General features: G+C 39.7%; 2 protein-coding genes across 2 annotated transcripts in view; one reads left to right on the top strand and one right to left on the bottom strand.

Annotated features, from left to right (window-relative positions):
- gad3 (glutamate decarboxylase 3) overlaps positions 1-3,664 on the top strand; it is a 20,550-nt gene extending 16,886 nt beyond the window's left edge. Inside the window, exons 14-16 of the mRNA XM_042497135.1 lie at positions 863-970; positions 2,395-2,484; positions 2,632-3,664. Coding sequence (XP_042353069.1) covers positions 863-970; positions 2,395-2,484; positions 2,632-2,805 — 372 coding nt within the window. The 3' untranslated portion in view covers positions 2,806-3,664. The remainder of the gene's footprint in view (positions 1-862; positions 971-2,394; positions 2,485-2,631) is intronic.
- A 320-nt stretch (positions 3,665-3,984) lies between these two features.
- LOC121950982 lies at positions 3,985-11,880 on the bottom strand. The gene is made up of 5 exons (XM_042497134.1): positions 11,816-11,880; positions 9,037-9,314; positions 6,808-8,736; positions 6,629-6,721; positions 3,985-4,102 (listed from the first exon to the last, which is right to left on the bottom strand). Exons 2-5 carry the CDS (start codon positions 9,305-9,307, stop codon positions 4,074-4,076), a joined length of 2,322 nt encoding a protein of 773 aa, XP_042353068.1. The 5' UTR covers positions 9,308-9,314; positions 11,816-11,880; the 3' UTR covers positions 3,985-4,073.
- Positions 11,881-19,668: the final 7,788 nt, after the last annotated feature.

Raw genomic sequence — 19,668 nt, 5'->3', positions numbered from 1 at the left:
GACAAACGGTCGCAAATTCAACTTCCAGACCAGGTATGGAGTGAGTTCTGGCCACTGCTCAGTGCGCCTATCTATGGGCAGCATGCTCTGACATCTCTCCATTTAATTGTGTGTTTAGGTCCTGCTTGTCCATGTGTGTGTTATGTGTGTATCTAACATGCAAAAGATGTCAGAGAAAAAAAATCCTCTCTGGGATCAATTGTGTCTTCTTTTTCTAATGCCAGCATTTTCTCACATTATTGGGTGCTGCTTAGTTACAGTGTCTAATTTCTTTTTCTAATTAGTCTCACTTTAACCCCTTTGTTAGTTTGATGTGTGATAAGACATCTGCCTGTTTGTCTGTCTGTCTTTGTCTCTGTGTCTCACTGTCTCAGGGCTCAGAGGGCTTTGGATCTCAGGTCAACAAATGCTTAGAGAATGCTGAGTATCTGTATGATCTGCTGCAGGGGAGATATTATATATAAATATATACAGAAATGATTATGGAGACAAACGGTCGCAAATTCAACTTCCAGACCAGGTATGGAGTGAGTTCTGGCCACTGCTCAGTGCGCCTATCTATGGGCAGCATGCTCTGACATCTCTCCATTTAATTTGTGTGTTTAGGTCCTGCTTGTCCATGTGTGTGTTATGTGTGTATCTAACATGCAAAAGATGTCAGAGAAAAAAAATCCTCTCTGGGATCAATTGTGTCTTCTTTTTCTAATGCCAGCATTTTCTCACATTATTGGGTGCTGCTTAGTTACAGTGTCTAATTTCTTTTTCTAATTAGTCTCACTTTAACCCCTTTGTTAGTTTGATGTGTGATAAGACATCTGCCTGTTTGTCTGTCTGTCTTTGTCTCTGTGTCTCACTGTCTCAGGGCTCAGAGGGCTTTGGATCTCAGGTCAACAAATGCTTAGAGAATGCTGAGTATCTGTATGATCTGCTGCAGGGGAGGACAGACTTTGAGCTGGTCTTCAAACACAAGGTACAGCTGGTTTTTAACATGATGAATAAATTATTTTGATCTTTCTGATCACACTGCGGGCAACTACAAACTGTGAAAAGTTGACAGAGGTTTGTTACATGCACATCATGTAGGTGCAAGGCTATCAAAAAACAGCATACATGAGGAATGGCGTACACTTACTCCACGCCACACATGAGCTTTTTGAGGTTCATCAGCAGTGAGCAACTTTCATAGTTGAATGGGGCCCTGCCTCCAGCACTGTATCCAATTACTTTTAAAAACCCATGCACACAGGGCTTGTTTCTATTTGTGGATTTTGAAGTTATAGAAGTCAGCTTTTTGTCAGTACTGTTGGAAAATGGCATCAAATTGAAGTTTTTAGCTTATTTTAACATGATGACGTGATTCAGATATTACTGCAGTTATCTGCTGTTGGATCTAATGAAGACCTGACGACCAAAACATTGTTTACTTAATAATAGAGTTGAAAGTGACAGGACAGTGTTCTGGAATTCTCTTTTTTTCTACATCTATGGACAATGTCCTTCTATGCACCCATCTACAAGTTTTTGTTGGTGTGTATGAGCATCCACATTAAAGTTATCTGCTGTTAACTTAGAGTTAGCATTCGCTTAACGTGTGAATCATGCGAGCACAATGATGGATAGCCGACTTCAGTAACTAAGCCAAAAACCAAGACAACAAGTATGTCCCAGAAGTGGGCATCCCTTTTTTGTGTTCCCAGGACACAAATTCTGTTCTGCTCTTTCTAATTTACTGAGCATGTGTCATCAAGTTATTTATAATGTTTCTTCATTTGCTTGTGTTGTGTGTTTTTGCATGTTTTTGAATAACAAATTTCGAAAACTTAATTGTCCACAGATGTCAAAGTTTGCCTTCAGTTTCACCATAAAATGCATAAAAGACATACCCTAAGAACATAAAAACATAAAATAAAAAGGACAGCCATACATTAAAGTAAGTACAAGTATAAAATTAAAGTCTTGGTGATACTCATTCGAGCAGATATAATTCACAAGAAAGAAATATCCATATAAAATTATCATGCTGTGCAAAAACCTCCAGAAAAGTCTCAGGAACATCACCCCATACCCCAGGAAGAGTCCCTGTATCACTTATCGCTTTGACAGCACATAGGACAAAAGATTTCATGTAGTTATTTCTATTCGCTGCTGGTAGTCTATAACGCCTCCCTAAGGGTAAAAGTTCAAGTTCACTGTGTAGTGGATCTTTCTTTTAACTTTATTTCATGTTTTACTTGCAGAGTGTTGAGCTCTCAGGGTCACCATATTAGGTAGACTAGTTGTAATTTTATATATTTGATCCTAGTATTCAGTTTTAGTTCAGTTGTAGTTGTTTTCTCACCTTTTAATCCCCAATCAGTTTCTACTGGGTATATCTGTCCTTTGCTTGTCACACAGCCGGAGCACAGTAACGTGTGTTTCTGGTACATCCCTCCCAGTCTGAGAGGTCTGCCACCTGGACCTGACAGAGACGCAAGACTCCACAAGGTCAGTACAGAGCATCTGTGGTCCTCCGGACTCCCTCAGTGATGGTCAGACACCACTGCTTCATTTTAGATTGACTATAGAAACTGGGGGAGAGTAGTTTAAAGAAACTGACAAAAAAAACTGGTGATCTTCACTCTTTGTTTGCAGGTGGCTCCTCAGATCAAAGGCAGGATGATGGAGAAGGGCTCTGTCCTGATTGGCTATCAGCCGCTAGGGGACAAAGTCAATTTCTTCAGGTGTGTGTTCTCCAATCCTGCCACACAGCCAGAGGACATTGACTTCCTGCTGGATGAGATCATTCAGCTGGGTGACGACCTCTGACATCTGATATGACTGTTAGGCCTCAGTTCCCATCATTCTGAAGGAAATGAGTGCCTCCACTTAATCCTTTGGTGGACTGACATCAGTTTTCTTGTGCTGCATTCAGATGCCTTTCACAAGGTACCTGATCCTTTGAAACCTGAGACAATTGGTTGATTTCTTTTGAAAACATAGGGGAAAAGGCAACAACCAACTTGATAAGGAATGTTCCACAAAGTGCAAGGAATAAGTAAAAGCTGATTATCAGAAATTCATCCAAAAAAAGGGGAAAATGTCCAGAAAACTATGTTTTTTGCAAAGTTTTGGGCCATGTCTTTTTTGGTTGCATGTGGTGTTCTCTTTTTGTAAGAAATGAAACAAATTTGTTCAGGGTTGAAAGAGCATTGTCTGACTGTGCCATTATCCTACACTGTATCCAGCCTGTGTTCGAAATCAGATGCAGGAGCATGCTTTTGACTCTTACTTCCAGCTATGCTGTGAAACCTTTGCTTCCAGTTTGAGATAATTTACGGTATTGCTTCCCTACAACATAACAGAGCCCTTTTTCAACACTATAATACTGTATTTAGACCTGGCATTAATATGTGTTTCGGGCAATCTAATGACAAATGGAGAGCGGTAAATACAGGAGTAAATGGCCACCAAGTCGCATTGTGATCCGATCCCTCAAAGCCCCTGCTGAGGTGATCTGAGATGAATCTGACAACAGAATCTGCGAACGCCATCCTGATATGTCACCAGCAAGGACTTTATCAGTGCAGGACTTGGTTGTTGTTTTGGTGGCACTGTGCTAATGCTCTGCCCATTTTATGTCGAATTGGACTTAGTGCGTGACCATTGCTGAGTGACCATTGAGTTGCTTCCCGCTAACAGTGAGATCCTCAGCTGTACTGACACATTTGCTAATGTGAGTGGCGAGCATGCTATAGAGCAGCTAGCAAACGTGTGGTCATAAGAACTGTGGGCCTTTTGGCTGTCCACTTGCGTTCAGGTCACCAAATTAAATGCTAATACCAGGTCTACACAGGCTGAAACCTTTAGTTACAGATAGAGTCATATAGACATAAGAGTTCTGTGTATCAAGTCAAAGGATTACAAACTAACCTGCAAGTTGCTGTCAAAATCTTAAACCATCTTTGAAAATCTCACACTTCAATTATTGATGACACATACAAAACATTAATTGAAAAATAGGTTTATTTCATACAAATTCATTTTAATATTAAATTGATTCTTTAAAACCAAAAGTTGTCAAGTGTCATGAGTGCTCAGTACCGCGGGTTCCTTCCATTTCCACCTGGAAGAAGCAACAAACTCTATCAAAGGAAAGAAATTAGCTAAGTATGTTAGTGAGTGTATGATGTCATCTGGTGGTTAGCTTTTTCTCTTTTTTTTTTTTTAAACCCTTTGAAATCTGAAAGCAATGTCACTTTTCCTGTGCTGCTTTCAGGTGCACTTTTCAAGTATTTAAACTTTAAACCCTGAGTAAATTGTTGATTCATTTTAAAACCATAGGGGAAAAATGCAATGAGCAACTTGGCGGGATATGTTCTACAAATTGCAAGAAACTATACATTTATAATGACCATTATTACATAATTAAAATGGATAACAAAATTAGATTTTTTAAGCACTTTTTCCATTTTTTAAATTTTATTTTCTTTTATGCCAATCTCTGGGTAATTTCTTTCATTGCTAATTGGCTTCTTCCAATGTTTGGTTTTTTTTTCTTTCAAAGAAATCAGGCCAATTTGCTCAGATTTCAAAGGGTTAACAAGTAAAATGTGCCTCAAATTCTTAAAGCTATACTGGTGACTGATACCGAGTCAAATGGCAATACACTGCTCATAAACGCTTAATTTGTGCATTTTGCTGGAAAGTATTAGAATATGGCCGTAAGTCCAGATTGCAAAGTGAATTAGGGGCAGCTACTTGTAGAATTAAAAGAAACAATCTGTTGTGAAATGTCAATTACAATTTTGAACTATGATCATGTGATGTGTGTGGATATTCAGGCTGCACCTATTTTGTTGTTAGTTGGTCTTGAACAGTGGTCTACAGCTTAACAGGTGTCTGTTCAAGACCAACAAACGACAAAACCGGTTGTGATTTAGAGTCATCACTGTGCTCTAAAACGTGAGTGTTTTCCATCTTTCCAGTGGAGGTATTGCCAGAAAAAAATGTGTATTATAAAATGTTTTTTGTGCCCGAACCAGATGACTAAGTCAGCTCATAGACTACTACACTTCATAAACATTTGTAATGTGCATAAAACATGCATATGCAATGTATTTGCAGTTTTGCAGAAACTTACAATGCCAGCATTTTCCTCTGGTGACTGGGCTGAAATGTGTTATTTACTTGTGTGCACTTGTCAGAATTCAGCAACATTTAAATCAAAATCAAATCTGGTCACTGTAAGTCAAAAAACACAGTCCAGAAGTTGATTTTAAAATATGAAAATCCTATTTCAGTAGACTTTGGGAAAGAAAATGTTCAACCTTGAAGAACACTTTATAAGCACACAAGATTTCAAGCCCTTTGTTACTTTGTGGTGGGATGAATTATTAAAAACATGACATAAAATATATTTTGGCTTCAATGTTATTCTCTTCTCTGATATGATTTACTTTACACTTTTTTAAACTTGATTTTAAATCAAGTTTAAAAAAGTTTAAATTATTTTTTTTTAAATTATCTTTTTATCTTTGCACCTCTTGTCTGAACTTTTTTTTTTATCATTTAGTAATTGATTTCACCTTGTATATCTTATCTCTTTCTCTTTTATTGTGAATGTTTTTATATTATATCACTCTGTAAAGCACTTTGAATTGCCCTGTGTATGAAATGTGCTATACAAATAAAGCTGCCTTGCCTTACACCACATTCTAGGATTCATAGGATGACTATCAGGTCATTAAATGGTCAAACACATTCTCATCCCAAGTAGTCACATATAGTCACTTTTGTCAGTGGACTTCTGCATCTACATATTATGTTCTAGGTTTCCTTCTGCTGTAGATGTTTCGGGATGCCGCTACCAATGCAAGATGTCAACAAAGGCACATAATGGGATTACACTACAAGAGAACATGGCGACCAACACCAGAACATAAACATAAGTGTGTGTTTAGGCAACAAGGGTCAGAATGGTTAGGTTTTGGCAAAAGGGCACATGGTAAGGTTTAAAAAAAATACCCATCATATTTAGACAGTAAGCAAACACCAGACTCCCCCATGAAAGTCTGGGGTTTGTTGGACCTTCATGCTTCCTATAATACATTGTTACCAAGCAACCTGACGCCATCCAATGGCGTATTATGTGGACATGACAGGTTCCATCTGGCTGCATTCTCAACTGCATAAAATAACACAGTGAAAAGTTCTCTCCGACCACGTTCTCAGCTGAAGGCTACAAACTGAATCATGAATCATATAGTCGTAAAAGGTGGTTTGTGGTGTCAGGATCACATGCCAAAGTCACTGAAAAAGTGGTGGAATTTGACCACTTCAGATTGAGAATGGGATGAATGGCCAGTGTTTAAAATTACTTAGGAAAGCTGAACATTATATACATTCATGATTTGATGTTTGATTGGGCACCAGATTACCAGTCCTGTAAAAGCTGCAGTGTAGATTTTATACACAAGCATCTTTTGAAAATCAAGTAGTATTTAATTTGAGCATGCACATTTATTTTCTTTTAGAAAAATGGATTTTCAAAAAGTACTTTTATAGGATTTTGGTCATAAACCAAACTGAAATTCTGACCTGGTGACATTATGCTGTATTTGTGACATCTTTCCTAAATAACATGCGTTACCTTGACCCTTGTTTCTCCAGTGACCCCTCCTCTGGTTTTTGTTTCCCCTCATGCCGAATCCATCAGCCTGGCCATTGTTGGCTTTCCTCATATCTATGGATATAGGCAACCATTCATGAACAACACACATTTTCACAATACGCAGATGTTCATTATTTTTAAAAGAAGAAACTGATCACCTGGATATTTAAATTGTTGCCTTCTATCTGGCCCCATGCTGCTCTTCATCTCTTCATATGGACAATGACATCCACTAAACTGGACCCCAAAGTCCACTAAATTTTTCTTTGATGGAGACACTTCGGCCAGTTCCTGGTTAGCCATCGGGACACACAGTTGCTCCCTAAACAACTCACTGACCTGTTTGCTCCTGCATGTTTGGTCCTCTCCCTCCACGTCCACTCCAGTTTGGCCTCTAGGTGACCTGTTCTCCCCTGCCGCAGAGTTCAAGAGGCGAATTTCTTCCTGCAAAGGAGAGCAGGGGCTTTTCTCCTGCTGCTCATTTACAATTACACATACCTGGTTTGGGCTTTGAATAGCCTCAGGTTCAGAAGACCTATTTTTGTCAGCGTCCTCTTCAGTGGTGGTAGACAACATTAATTTACTCGGCAGGGGAGTCATGGAGGTTGGTGGATCCTTTTCCGAAGGAGCCATGCTCTGGTCTTGCTTTGGTGTCCACGCTTCTGAGGAGTCAATTTCACTCTCTAGTTCTGGCTTCTTGGGTGGACTGAGCTTTTGAGCTGGGGTGCTGAAGAGGAGCCAGCTGTCTGACATCAGGACAGAGTCAGAAGAGGAACATCTCCGAGTCTGCCTCCTCTCTTTACCTGCTTTGACAGTTAGGATGTCATTTTGGGTTGACGATTTACTGTTGTCAGCTTCCTCCGTCATCTCAACAATGACTTTGGGCTCAAATGTGCTGTTCTGCAGTAGATTTTCCTTTGTGGGGATAAAGGGAGCCAGAGACTCCACAGACCAAACAGACTCATTCATTTTTCTCCTCAGCTGAAAGCTATTTACATACATTCGATAGCGAATGATGTCTGAAGTGTCTTCATGTGGATTTGTCTCGTTGCAATCTTCTTGCTCATTATCAGGAAGCTTATGAGTTTTGTTTAGTGAATTTTGGAGTTCATCTCTGGAGGATAGGCAATGCCCTACAGAGCCAACCATTCTGGCAGGCTCATTTTCTCTTCTGGATTCTGTCTCTTGCGCTTCATGAGCTTCTCTCAGTTCAAGGACTTTGGATAGGGTTGCAGTGTCTTTATGACTTAAGTCAACCTCTATGTTATCATTAGCACTTTCAGAAACCACTAGACCATTTTTGGCAGGACTCTGGCAAGCAGACTTACCTTGCTCCACTTCTGTTTCATAAGATGGCAGCTGGTGGTCATTCTGAGGCAGCCTATCTGCAATTTTTGTCATCATTTCCTGTGGTGTGCCACCCCCCCAACTCATCAGAATGTCAGGAACAGAGACACGCCTCTCTTTCACAACCTCATCCTCTTGTTGAGAGGAGCTACATACAGGAATCATACTATCTGGAGAACTTACTGACCACATATTGCAGTGACTGGTTCGGCAAGGGGCAACATTCTCTTTACCAACGCTGTCTTGACAACTCTTCTGTGTTCTCCTGTATTCTCTTTCCAGAGTTGCTTTGATAGGATTGAGGATGTGTTTGACTGTGCTGCTTGTGGCCCTTTTACCTTGGATGCCTCTTGCTTGACTGTTGGGTAATGTGTAGTTCTCGACCTGGGCGGGGCCTTGTTTTTGGGAGCTGGAACTTGAGGAGGACGGAGAGCTTGAGGCTGTTCCATGCCCCGATTCAGAGCTGACGAGTGGGCTTCCGTCACTGTAACCTCCTAAGCCTCTCTGTGTGGGTTCAGTTTGGACCTCAGAGTTCACAGTTTCTCTAACAGGGAAAGTGTGAGGTGGGCGAGTTCTTCGAGGCTGGTTTGGGTTCTGGTAGGGTGCAGACGAAGCGTGGACAGGGGGGTGGAGCAAACGTCTGTAGTCGACCGGTTGAATGTGAGGGTGGGGCAGAATGTAGGCTGGAGCCTCCATGTAGGGAGGAGGAGGAGGGAATGGGGGCATGACCATACCATAGCCTGAGAGGTAAAAAAGTACTAGTATCAAACTAACCTTGACGGTTCAAATCCAGTAAGTACATCTTACAGTATAAAAACTTGAGTTTCTAACTTTGCAAATAAAAGTTTCCTATGTTATACTTCAGGACTGTTGTTTTGGTGGACAAAAGGTTAGCACAGGTGTTCATATTATTATGACCACCACTTGTATCAAGTAAACTGTACCCAGCAGTAGAAGTCCTTTTAGCTTTGACCTCAAATAACAGAAATGAAATCATTTTAATGTATACAATTTGAACAAGAAAAGCCCAGAAGACTCACCCATGCCTGGAAAGCCAGCAAAGGGATTATAGGGAAAGGGCATGGGCCACTGGTAGTGGAGGAAAGGGGGTGGAGGTGGCGCATGGACGTAGAAAACAGGCCGCGCAGAGGCGTGTGGATGGGGGTGGGAAGAGGGTCCTGGGTCTTGACCAGTGCCGTGCAGTCCTGGATCTTGTGGATCAGAGGTTGGTACGCTGCTATTAGAGCGAGCATGTAGGTTTCCTCCAATTTGTCCTGGACGAGCTGGTGGAGGTCTGTTAACAGCTGCCATATTCAACCTACAGAGGTGGAGGAAGGAGAACTGTTAGAGAGTCGTGCATCCACACAGTGGTGTCTCCATTGCCTGGGGGGGTCATGGCTATCCAGAAGTAATTGCGGCTCAAGTTCCCCAAATCAGCCGACCTCTGTAGATTTAGACAAACATTACTAAAACAGGACAATATAGTGCTGTTTTTCTAACCGTTTTCAGTGGCGAATTAAATTGCATTTGCTCAGTTAGTATTTGAATGCACACCTTTTCACTGCAAATTTGTGTCATGAAAAAGCTAGAAGTGGTCTTGCCCCTCTCTTTCCCCCTTAGAGGGCAAATCATCTATCAGTTCTTATATACAGAGACAGGGCAAAGTCACTCCCAGTATTGGACAGACCCCCTACCGGGTGCTGGGAGTCTTCTGCCCATGAGAGGACATGCAACTTTAAAATATATACTTAAATAACAAACAAAAAATGAAGAAAACAGAAACAAAAACAAAACAAAACAAAACAAAAAAAAACAACACAACAATAACACAAAAAGTTTTCTCTCTGGCCCTCTGGGAGTTGAGAGTTTGGAATGCTGTACTGGCCATGCCTGGGCTGTCCCTGCTGGGGGCTGCAGGTCACTGTGGGTCGCTGCCTGTCCTGCCCTGGCTGACATCACTGGCCCTGGAAATTTTTTGTTAATTTTTTTTATTTATAAATTATTATTATAATATTATTTTATTAATTTATTATTATTATTATATTATTATTATTATTATTATTATTATCTCTTTTTTCACTTCCTTATTTATTTATTACTTTTTTTTTTCCTTTCTCAATTTATTTATTTTGGGTAACCAATTAACAAATCCATTCATATATTATTTTGGGACATCCACGCTGTCATTATGACTAACCCTAATCCTCCCTGCCATGTTTTACCATATAAGCCTGGACTCCTTATACCACATTGCATATTAGTCATCCTCATGTCTGTTTTAGTGTTTTTGTTCAGTAGCATCACTGTTGTATGTTATTGCACCTTATCACCAATAAAAAAAAAATGGAAAATGCTAGAAGTGACTTAAAAAGACAACAACAAACTAATAAGCATGCTGCAGTAATGACGTTTTTTCTGAAGGCTGATGTGGAAGTCAGCATCATTCTGGTTCCCTTGTAAAAAACCCATTTGGATTTTGGATTATTGCAGAAAATAAGCTCTGTGGCAAACAAACGTTTATGATACTTTCACGTTTTGTTCAGCAAGATCATCTTCCCAAGTAAATGCCACTTTTATGATTTTTTTAAAGCTTAAATGTATTCACCAAAAGTAAAAAGCTAATGGCAGGCTATTCTAAATAAACTACATCATGGTCACATGACTCAATGTCGCCTCCACAACGAGGCTGTAAACCGAGTTAGTTTTGATGGTGTTCTGTAGTCTCATTTAGCCACTTTTTAGCATCCGCCTTTTTTTAAACCATATAAAAAAGCTTCAAAGTTCACAGTGATGTATTTTTCTGATGTCTTTTATGTCATAGAACAGATGTGAAAAGTCTCTTCAGCTTGTGTTAGCCACAGATTTCATTTCAGGCTTTTAATCAAAAACACATTAACAAAAACCCATTGACTTTGAGACAAGGAAACCAGGAGTGCTAAAATGTAAACCCATTTCTGATTTTTAGGACTCATTTTTGTGTTTCTCTATGTCTGCATTCCATTCACATTTTCACTTGCGGGGCAGCAGGCACTTCGTCAGGTTTACACTTAAAAGAGCTTCATCCCTACTCTGGAGTCAAAATGTCTCCCTAAAAAAAATCATTTTTTGTCTTATTACTGTATGTGGCAAGTGAACTGCATGTATGCATGGATACAAGAAACTGATTTCTTTTTTAAATATGACATTTCACATCTGTTCATGACAAAACATTTGAACCGATTGTGCTACCAGAAGCAGACAAAGTCAGTGCTGATAAGTGTTTCTTTATCATTCCAACCACGCAACTGTCTGACCCTCTAATGTCCTTATCAGTCATTATAAAGATATTAAATTAAAGTTGTATTCTGTACTTTAAGCAAACCAAACCACTAATTTAACACTTTGAAACTTAAAGTAAAGTGGTTTGATTACCTTTAAGAATTTAGCAAGAAAGCAAAAAGTAACTTTCCAAGAAATTACTCCAAAAAATGCAATAGAAATGAATAAAAGTCACAGGAAGTTGTCCTCAAAATTTGGAACAAACCCCCCCCCCCGCTGAAAACAAACAGAAAAATGACCCAAAAAAAAAACCCTAAAAGTAATTATGTGACACTATTTTGAATATACAATTTAATAATTATGATTGTGGGGTTTTTAACATTCTCCCAATTTGTTTTTAATTATTTCTTATTATTTTCTTTCTTTTTCAGGTCATTTCTCTCAGGTCATTTCTCCAAGTTGCTGATAGCTTTTTTTTGTTAATGTTTTGCTGCTAAACCTTCCATGTCTGTTTTCTGTGTTGTGTGCACTGATAAAAAACAATGTAGAGAGACACTTTACCTTTTTTAAGAACTTGGAGAGGAGAAACAGAGCAACACACAAAGTGATGAAACATGATCAGCAGACACACCTGAGTTTAAGTAGCTGCTGATCAGTCAAGTGTGTGCACCATCAGCTAATTTGGATTTCAGAGGCCACACAGCAACACTGAGCCCTCATGCAGGACTCATTGTAGTGTGCTGTCTAAACACTAGATGGAGCAAAACTCACACAATGAGAGTCTCAGTTTACTGACCTGAACCCTGCTTTAGATTTCAATCTGTCATTAGACATGTGCCTGGATTTTATCTGCAGTTTTTCAGTGCTGTAACCCCCTGCACCTTCCCAACTCAACTCAACTCAACTCAACTCAACTCAGCTTTCCATGCAGTCTCACTCAACTTCAATATATAATCCAACACTAAGAATGTCCATAATTACTTTGAGGAATTAACTAATTAATGAATCCTGATTTTTGTATTGAGTCTATTATCAATATTTTAAGCACTAATTTAATCTCTTATCGACCAGTGACATGTCCAGCATTTTCACTGGGTTGGCCCAAGTGGGGCACTGACTTATGCAGTGGATGGCATGAAGTGCAAGCGCTGTTGCAGGCACATGCATCGGGATAGCTTCAATTTACCATTTATATCTCCACCACCCATACATACCTTCATTACTATCATTGCAGAGTCTCTGTTAAGTTTAAGATAGATTTTAGATAAATAGATTTACCAATAACAACACATCAGATTGACACCACACAAATGTAAGTTAAGGTTTCAGTCTTTATTAAAGAAAATGTTACTCAAAAAGTACAATAGCAAGTAAAAAGTGCAATCAAAAGAAAAGTAACAAAAAAAGTCTAATGAATAAGCCTGTCTGAATGATATTTTTAACAGTTATATCAATTTATTTGTAAAATTAGACACGGTAGACACTACTCTGGCAAATCACTGCCTCTCTGATTTAAGACCAAGATGCACCTATAAACCAAAGTTCAATTTACTAATCAAACAGTTCAAACTGACTGGGCAGAAAGTCATAATGTGTTGGCACCTGGGGTGGCCAAATCAGATTTCAGGGGTAGACACGCCCTTGTCAATGACACTAGGTCTACCCTCCATGTATAAATGGAAATAAGGAGCTAGATTCCTTTTCTTTAACATCAGTGATTCTGGACAGTCCAGTCGCTAGAAGAAAATACTGGCATTTTACATTTCTGCAAATCACAAATATGTTAAATTTGTACCTTTCATCATATCATCATTTTTAAAGTCACTTATTATTTGAGCTATTTTTTTAAGCAGGAGGTGGAGGGTCAGGTGGTTGTTTGAGAGCAACAAACAACAAAACTGATTGTGTTTCAGTGAGTCATCGTTGTGTTTTCAGGAGCTCTGAAGCCACCAAATGTTGTTTAAATGCAGACAAACCCATAGTCATGCTTTTTTCCAATTGGAAAATTAACATCCAGTCTTTCTATGATATCATCTGCTCAATGGGTTGAAACTGAAAGGGCCACAACATAAACGAATCAAGGTGTTATTATTGTTCAGAACTTGTCATTCACACATAACCTTGTTTTAAGGCTAAAGCATTATGTTTGTTTTCCGGAATGAAATCCTGTTTTTATTTATAACCTATAATTTATAACCTTTACTAGTCTACGCTGATCTGTCACCACTCATGCACATTATACCAAAGGTCAAACTGAAGGTATAATCTTTTTCCTTCTGAATATATTTACAGTAACAACACTGACACTTCGATTATACCGCAAACATAAACACACTAAACATCACAAGTCTTCTAGACAGTGATGGAAATCTACACTGAAAGAAAAAAAATATTTACACATCAGATATGGAGGTCCTGAGAGGCAAGGTGAAAAAAAAGTTTTTCTGAATCCTTAAGTTTGAAAAATGTTGGCATTGTACATTTCTGCAAGCCATAGATATGTTACATTTGTACATACAGGCACAACAACCAACCAATAAGCTTAAAGAGCTCCAAAGCATTTTTTTTTTTTTTAGTTAAAAAGCAATATATATGGAGGTTAAGTAGGGTTGTTGGTTGATTCAGGTCTAACTCATGACATGTGAGTGTAAAGCATTATAAAATTCTGCATATTGTGTTAGAAACATGCATGGTGACTGCCCTCTAAAGATTAAAACCTGCTATTGCGACTGAACTTTGCTATTGGCTAATACTGGTAGCAGGACCCACTTTTCATCACCAACTGACTACTTTGTGTGTGTGCAGTTAGCAGGGAGGTGCTGTGGATCAAGAGGCAGCACGATTAGGTGACTGGCTGTGTTTAAGCCCACCTTCCAGCCCTCCAGCCAATTTTTGAGACTTTTTTCCACATTTCAGTGAGTAGGGACTGAAAGCCAAATGGGTGGGTTTAGTTACTCATCAATATTAATTAAATAGGACTCAGGAATTCCAGAGTTTGTATTACCAAGGGGGAATAGTGATAGACAACCATGTCATCTGCATAAAAATGGAGAGCAGCAACTGATAATTGTTTGTAAAGATTATTGACGTTTATGGAGAACAACAGTGGACCTAATATGGAACCCTGGGGCACACCTCATGAGATAAATAGCTCCTTCTCTCTCCTTGACATATTTTTGTGACCTCTTGGCCTCATTTCTATTGAGAAAAGTTCAAGCAGCACGCACATCCAAAGGCGATGAAAACTAGGTGCTGGTTCAAGCAGAAACAAAAAAATGAAAGACTCTGCACATTAGCATATGCACCCAAAAGATTACTACTAAGATAAATACATCCACACGTGTGACGCTTAGGGCAATCGACACCCCATAAATCACACTATTTATGGGGTGTGTCTCTGTATCTTGCCATGTCTGAGGAAGGGCGATTGCCTGAAACAACACGTGTGGAGGTATTTAATAAATCTTTTGGGAGCATATGCTAGTGCGCGGATTTTTTATGTTTTTTCATATCTCATTTCCACTGAGATCAAAGAAAAGTGCTTAAAAAGGCATATCATATAATCATTATTTAGATCTACTCTGGAACAGGGCCAGTTATATAGATACACGGGACCAAGGCTAACCTACGTTATATATTTACCTACCTCTCTGTGCCTACGCTGCAATGCCAAGTACAGTGGCTTTTCCTATGCAGTCAGTTGTTTTCTTTATATATAAACATTGCAGTGCATTATTGCACTTGTTTCATGGACATTTGCCACAAAGAAAAGTCTGTGATTAAGTCACTGAAAAGTTTAATCCATTGGTAAGTTAGTCTTTTGGTTTATACCTTATTGTTGCTATGGTTACCTGCAGTTAAATATCCCTTGGACATTGGTTTCAAACAGTTGACTGTTGACAGTTGAAATTATGAATGTACATGTTAGACCTTACAGCAATGAATGAAATAAAAAAAGAATGAAGCAATGTTTATCACAGAGGACAATTAAAAAAAAATAAAAATAAAAATAAATCTTAGGTGAATCAGATTGGAAGAGAATGGCAGCAGACTGATTCACCTAGCTAAGAACAGGTCTAAGCAGCAATGGTATGCTGGTAAAAGATTGATGAACATATACAGTACCATACCTCGGACATGACAGTTCAGAAGAGCCAGAAGATGCATAATGGATCAACTCATCCTGCCCTTTAGGAAAATGATTTATGAATGTGCCTTTATAAATTCCATGCATTAAAAATTGACATCCATGGCTTTTTACAGCAGCAAATGGAATTGTCAGTGCCGCTGAGGATAATTGCAATGTGCATAATTTGGGGTAAAGGCTGCAGAGATAAAAGAAACGAGCTGCAAAAGCGATAAGGTCTGCTTAGTATCATTTTTTAAACTGTGTGTTAAAGAAATTACAGAACAAGAAAGGGCAGGTATAGGGACGCATAGACGGCTGACAGAGATCAAGACAAGAACATGGGACAAAACCTAAATATGACGAACAAAAAAATACACCACAGGTCGGACTAGTGGTTGTGCAGATAATAAGAGACAAAACAACCAAATAAACAATGATGCATCATTACGAAAATTGTTTGCCTGCAGACTGTCGAAACTAGGGACTGAACTAGCACCCCATAATTAATGGAAAACCCAATCATCGCCAAAGTCACAGCCACTTAGTGCTACAACAATGCTGCAGTGAGCAACTCATTCGTGCAACAGACAAAGAGTCAGATTTGTTGTGGATGGAAATCCTGAACAGATTACAAGATTATGGGTACAAAAGAAGTCATCTCCAAAATGAAAGGACAAATCTATTGTTTGTAAGTGCCCTCCAGAACAGCACAGAGAAGGGATTTCTGATGTCCTCTTTGCAGTGGTGGAAGAAGCATTCTGTTTCTTTACTTCAGTAAAAGTAAAAAGTAAGATATTAACATTCATGGTGACCATCCTGATAACCACTTCACATCTGAATTTTTTGACTACAGTGGAAAGCAAGGAGTCTTCTTCACAGCTGGCTGATGCTCCTCCTGAGAAGCCTCCAGTAGAAGAGACTAAAGCTGCAGATAAGGTTCAGGGAGCTCACTCAGAAGCTTATCAGCCAACCTTAATGGGGCTGAGGAGATCCCTTTAAAACCGGGTGAATACTATGATTTTGGACAAAGAAAGGTTCCAGGATGGTCGTTGTCACAGTGCAATCAAAGACAGCCTGAATGAATAATGTTTGAGCACAAATGTTAAACAGCACTACGTATTTTTGACATATAAATGCCACTATAGCAAGGACTCATGTTTGTTTATATTTTGCTCTCACCACTGCAGTGGATGATGCATTCTTATGATGTTTTTTTCTTGCGTATTGACATCAATGGATGCACGTTGTAGTCTGCAATTCGGTAGGCGTTGTCTCTGGACAGCCTGCATACCTCAAACTTGATGTCGTACCCAAGTTTATCAAATCTGTGTCACATAGTGTAGCTGCACTTAACTTAGAAGATATCAAAAATCTTACAGTCTGTAGCAGGCTTAAATCACCTCTGGAAAACCAGAGGAAAGATTCTTATAGGTTACTTTGGAGGATGGTCGGCTATTTGTCCACCCACTGAGGATTTGGCTTTAATTGAGCAGGTTGTGCTTCCAAAATAATTTTGCCTAGAGATACAATGCCCCAGGTGGGTCACATGGGTTTGAGCAAAAAACTTAGACAAAACTTGTAGACACTTAGCCAAGTATTGGGAAATCAGATCGCCCCCCCCCCCCCCTTCCCCATGGCACCTTTGCATCACTTAGACACCATCATGATGTTAAGAAGGGTATCAAAGACATAGAAGATAAGGGAACCCCCCATGGAGTTGAGACACTGGTGGTGGTGGTGGTGATGGTGAAATGAGGAGGGTGCTGAGGATCTTGGTGTCAAGAGGAGTGGGCTTACAATGCGCTCGTCCTGGGCTCTGGATGAGATGAGTGGAGGTGAGCGTGACAGTTCCACCTAAAATGACAGCTGACAGCAGCAGAGAGGAGAACAGATTTAAACTTTGACACCTGAATGGCTGAAAGAGATTGTGGCAAAGTTGATTGGTTATCTCTGAGAGTGAGCACCTATGATCAGCTGATTGGAGGAAGTGGTGGGATGGAGAGAGAATTGTGAATGAATAAAGCATAAAAGAAAGTCTTCCCGATTGAATTTACGCTTCATGTGTGGCTTGGACAAATCTGAGAGCAGCATCAGAGAGCTGCTTTTGGTAATCCAGGCTCAGAAAACTCTGGCAAGATAGCCTACATGTGAATTGGTTCTTTTCTTTTTTTTTTTTTAATTGAATGATGTATTGTCTTATATTTTCTTTAATTCCTGTGGATATGTATATTATATAGAAAGCACATTGAACAAATGTGTTCTTCCAGACTGACACAAAGTCCAATTTGAACATGGTGAAATAATCTGCTGTCCAGAGAAAGATATTTGCTTAGACATATTTTATACAGCTTTACCCTCAGTATCATATTCGTATTTTATCATCTTTTAAAGTGACACAGGTTTGGTTCATCCACATCAGTGCAGTGCTTTATACTCTGAGCAAACACAAAGTGTCTCAACGGAACAAAATTGATCTTTTCATTATTCAAAGATGCCTCACAGAACCCATAGTTGTTAGAACAATGTGAACACATCTTTTGACCATGAGCCAATAATTTGCTCATTCCAAATAGAAAGCTTTTTTTGTCAGCCTGCTTTCTCCCATAACAAGTAACACAATGGGTTTACATGGACTTAAATAACCTCTTTATGATTGAGTTTTTTGGATTATCCCGTTTAGGTGTTTGAGCATGTAAACACAGTGTTCTGTTTCTAAGAAACCTCATTCTGCAACATGTTCTCATCCCAAGTCATCATATATTGTTGCTTTGTCAGTGGATTTCCACATCTACATATTATATTATCCTTCTGTGTCTGCTGTGACGTGCTGCCACGAATGCTGTGATGTCAACATAAGCACATGGCGGCATGATGCTGCATGTGGTTATGTTTAAGCGACAATAGCACTTGGCAACTGTTACGACCCAAAGATGTAAAGCCTGGGGACAAAGGGAAGTAACAAAGTACTGTGATGGTAAAATTGGCGAGAAAGCTGTTTATTGTTAGTTTTTGGACAGCAGTAACAGGCAACACTAGAACACAAGGAGAGGGCGAAGGGTGGCAGCAAACCATAAAACAAACAAAAGAAAGCTATAGCTACCCATCCCAGCCCACACTTAAATCAAAGAGGCAAAAAGCTTACCTGTCTACACTGCTCTTACCTACCCTAAACACAATAATGCAGCCACCAATACGACCTAGTGTGTTAGACATACAGTATAATAACCTGTGGTGTGGTGCAAGAGCGGAAAATGCATTTTTCACGAAGATCAAACCCAAAATCTACTCTAGAGCCAAGCTCACTTACACACGATCGAGTGCCTGGGTGTGACAACAATCGAGCTAACATTCATGAGCAAATGAACAATGAACAAACTAGAGGCACAGAGCACAGAGGCGGACTGCTCACACGAAATCACAGCAGCAACTGGCGAAGTTACTGTGGACTTTTATAGTCTTCACGGAACACAATTGGAGCAGGTGCTCAACGTGTGAGGAAGAGGCAGAGCTGGCGGCAATCGATTGGTTGGCAGGAAGGCGTGGAGCAGAAAGCCACCCTGGAGCATGGGAGGAGGGAATCCCCAATGACGTAACGAATCCCTGATGACATCGTCATCCCCAGCCACACTGTCAGAATAAAAGGACTGCCAAAAACCTCAGATACATAAATCATTAAGGGCAACACCAGTGTCCATAGCAGCAAAATATGCTGGGATGTCAACAAAAGCACATGCTTATAATTAGGCAACAAAGGCAGGCATGGTTAGGTTTGGGCAAAAAGGACACATGGTAAGGTGTAGAAAAACATATTAAGATGGTAAGCGAACATAGACCCACCTGGTGAAAGTCCAGGCTTTTTTAGACCCACTTACTGGCCCTCCTGCCCGCCCTATAGGGACCTTCGTGCTCCCTAAATTATGTCGTTACAGGCAGCATTTCAATCTAACACCTGGGACACACTGCAAGTGTGAGCAGTGCGTAAGCATCAATCAGCCACACTGCCTGCATGAGCAGCACTGGTCAGGTCAGCTGCGGCACATCTAGAGAAACAGTGGTTCGCCAATTTTTTCCACGTGATGCATGGCTGTCACCAGAAATAAATAGTGAAAATTGTATTAAGACCTTTACCACCTTTTAGTAGGTGCTAGCTGGAGTACTCTGAAAGAAACAGGGATGCATACAGTGAATGTGAATAATCCCATTTCTCTGTGCCCATGTAAACACCATATCCTGAATATGATCATAACTGTGATAAGCTTTTTTTAATTCATATCCATATAATCTC

The sequence above is a fragment of the Plectropomus leopardus genome, chromosome 12 (assembly GCF_008729295.1).
Source record: "Plectropomus leopardus isolate mb chromosome 12, YSFRI_Pleo_2.0, whole genome shotgun sequence".
Taxonomy (NCBI): Eukaryota; Metazoa; Chordata; class Actinopteri; order Perciformes; family Serranidae; genus Plectropomus; species Plectropomus leopardus.
The sequence above is the reverse complement of the archived record's forward strand: the minus strand, read 5'-3'. Positions and strand labels throughout refer to the sequence as shown.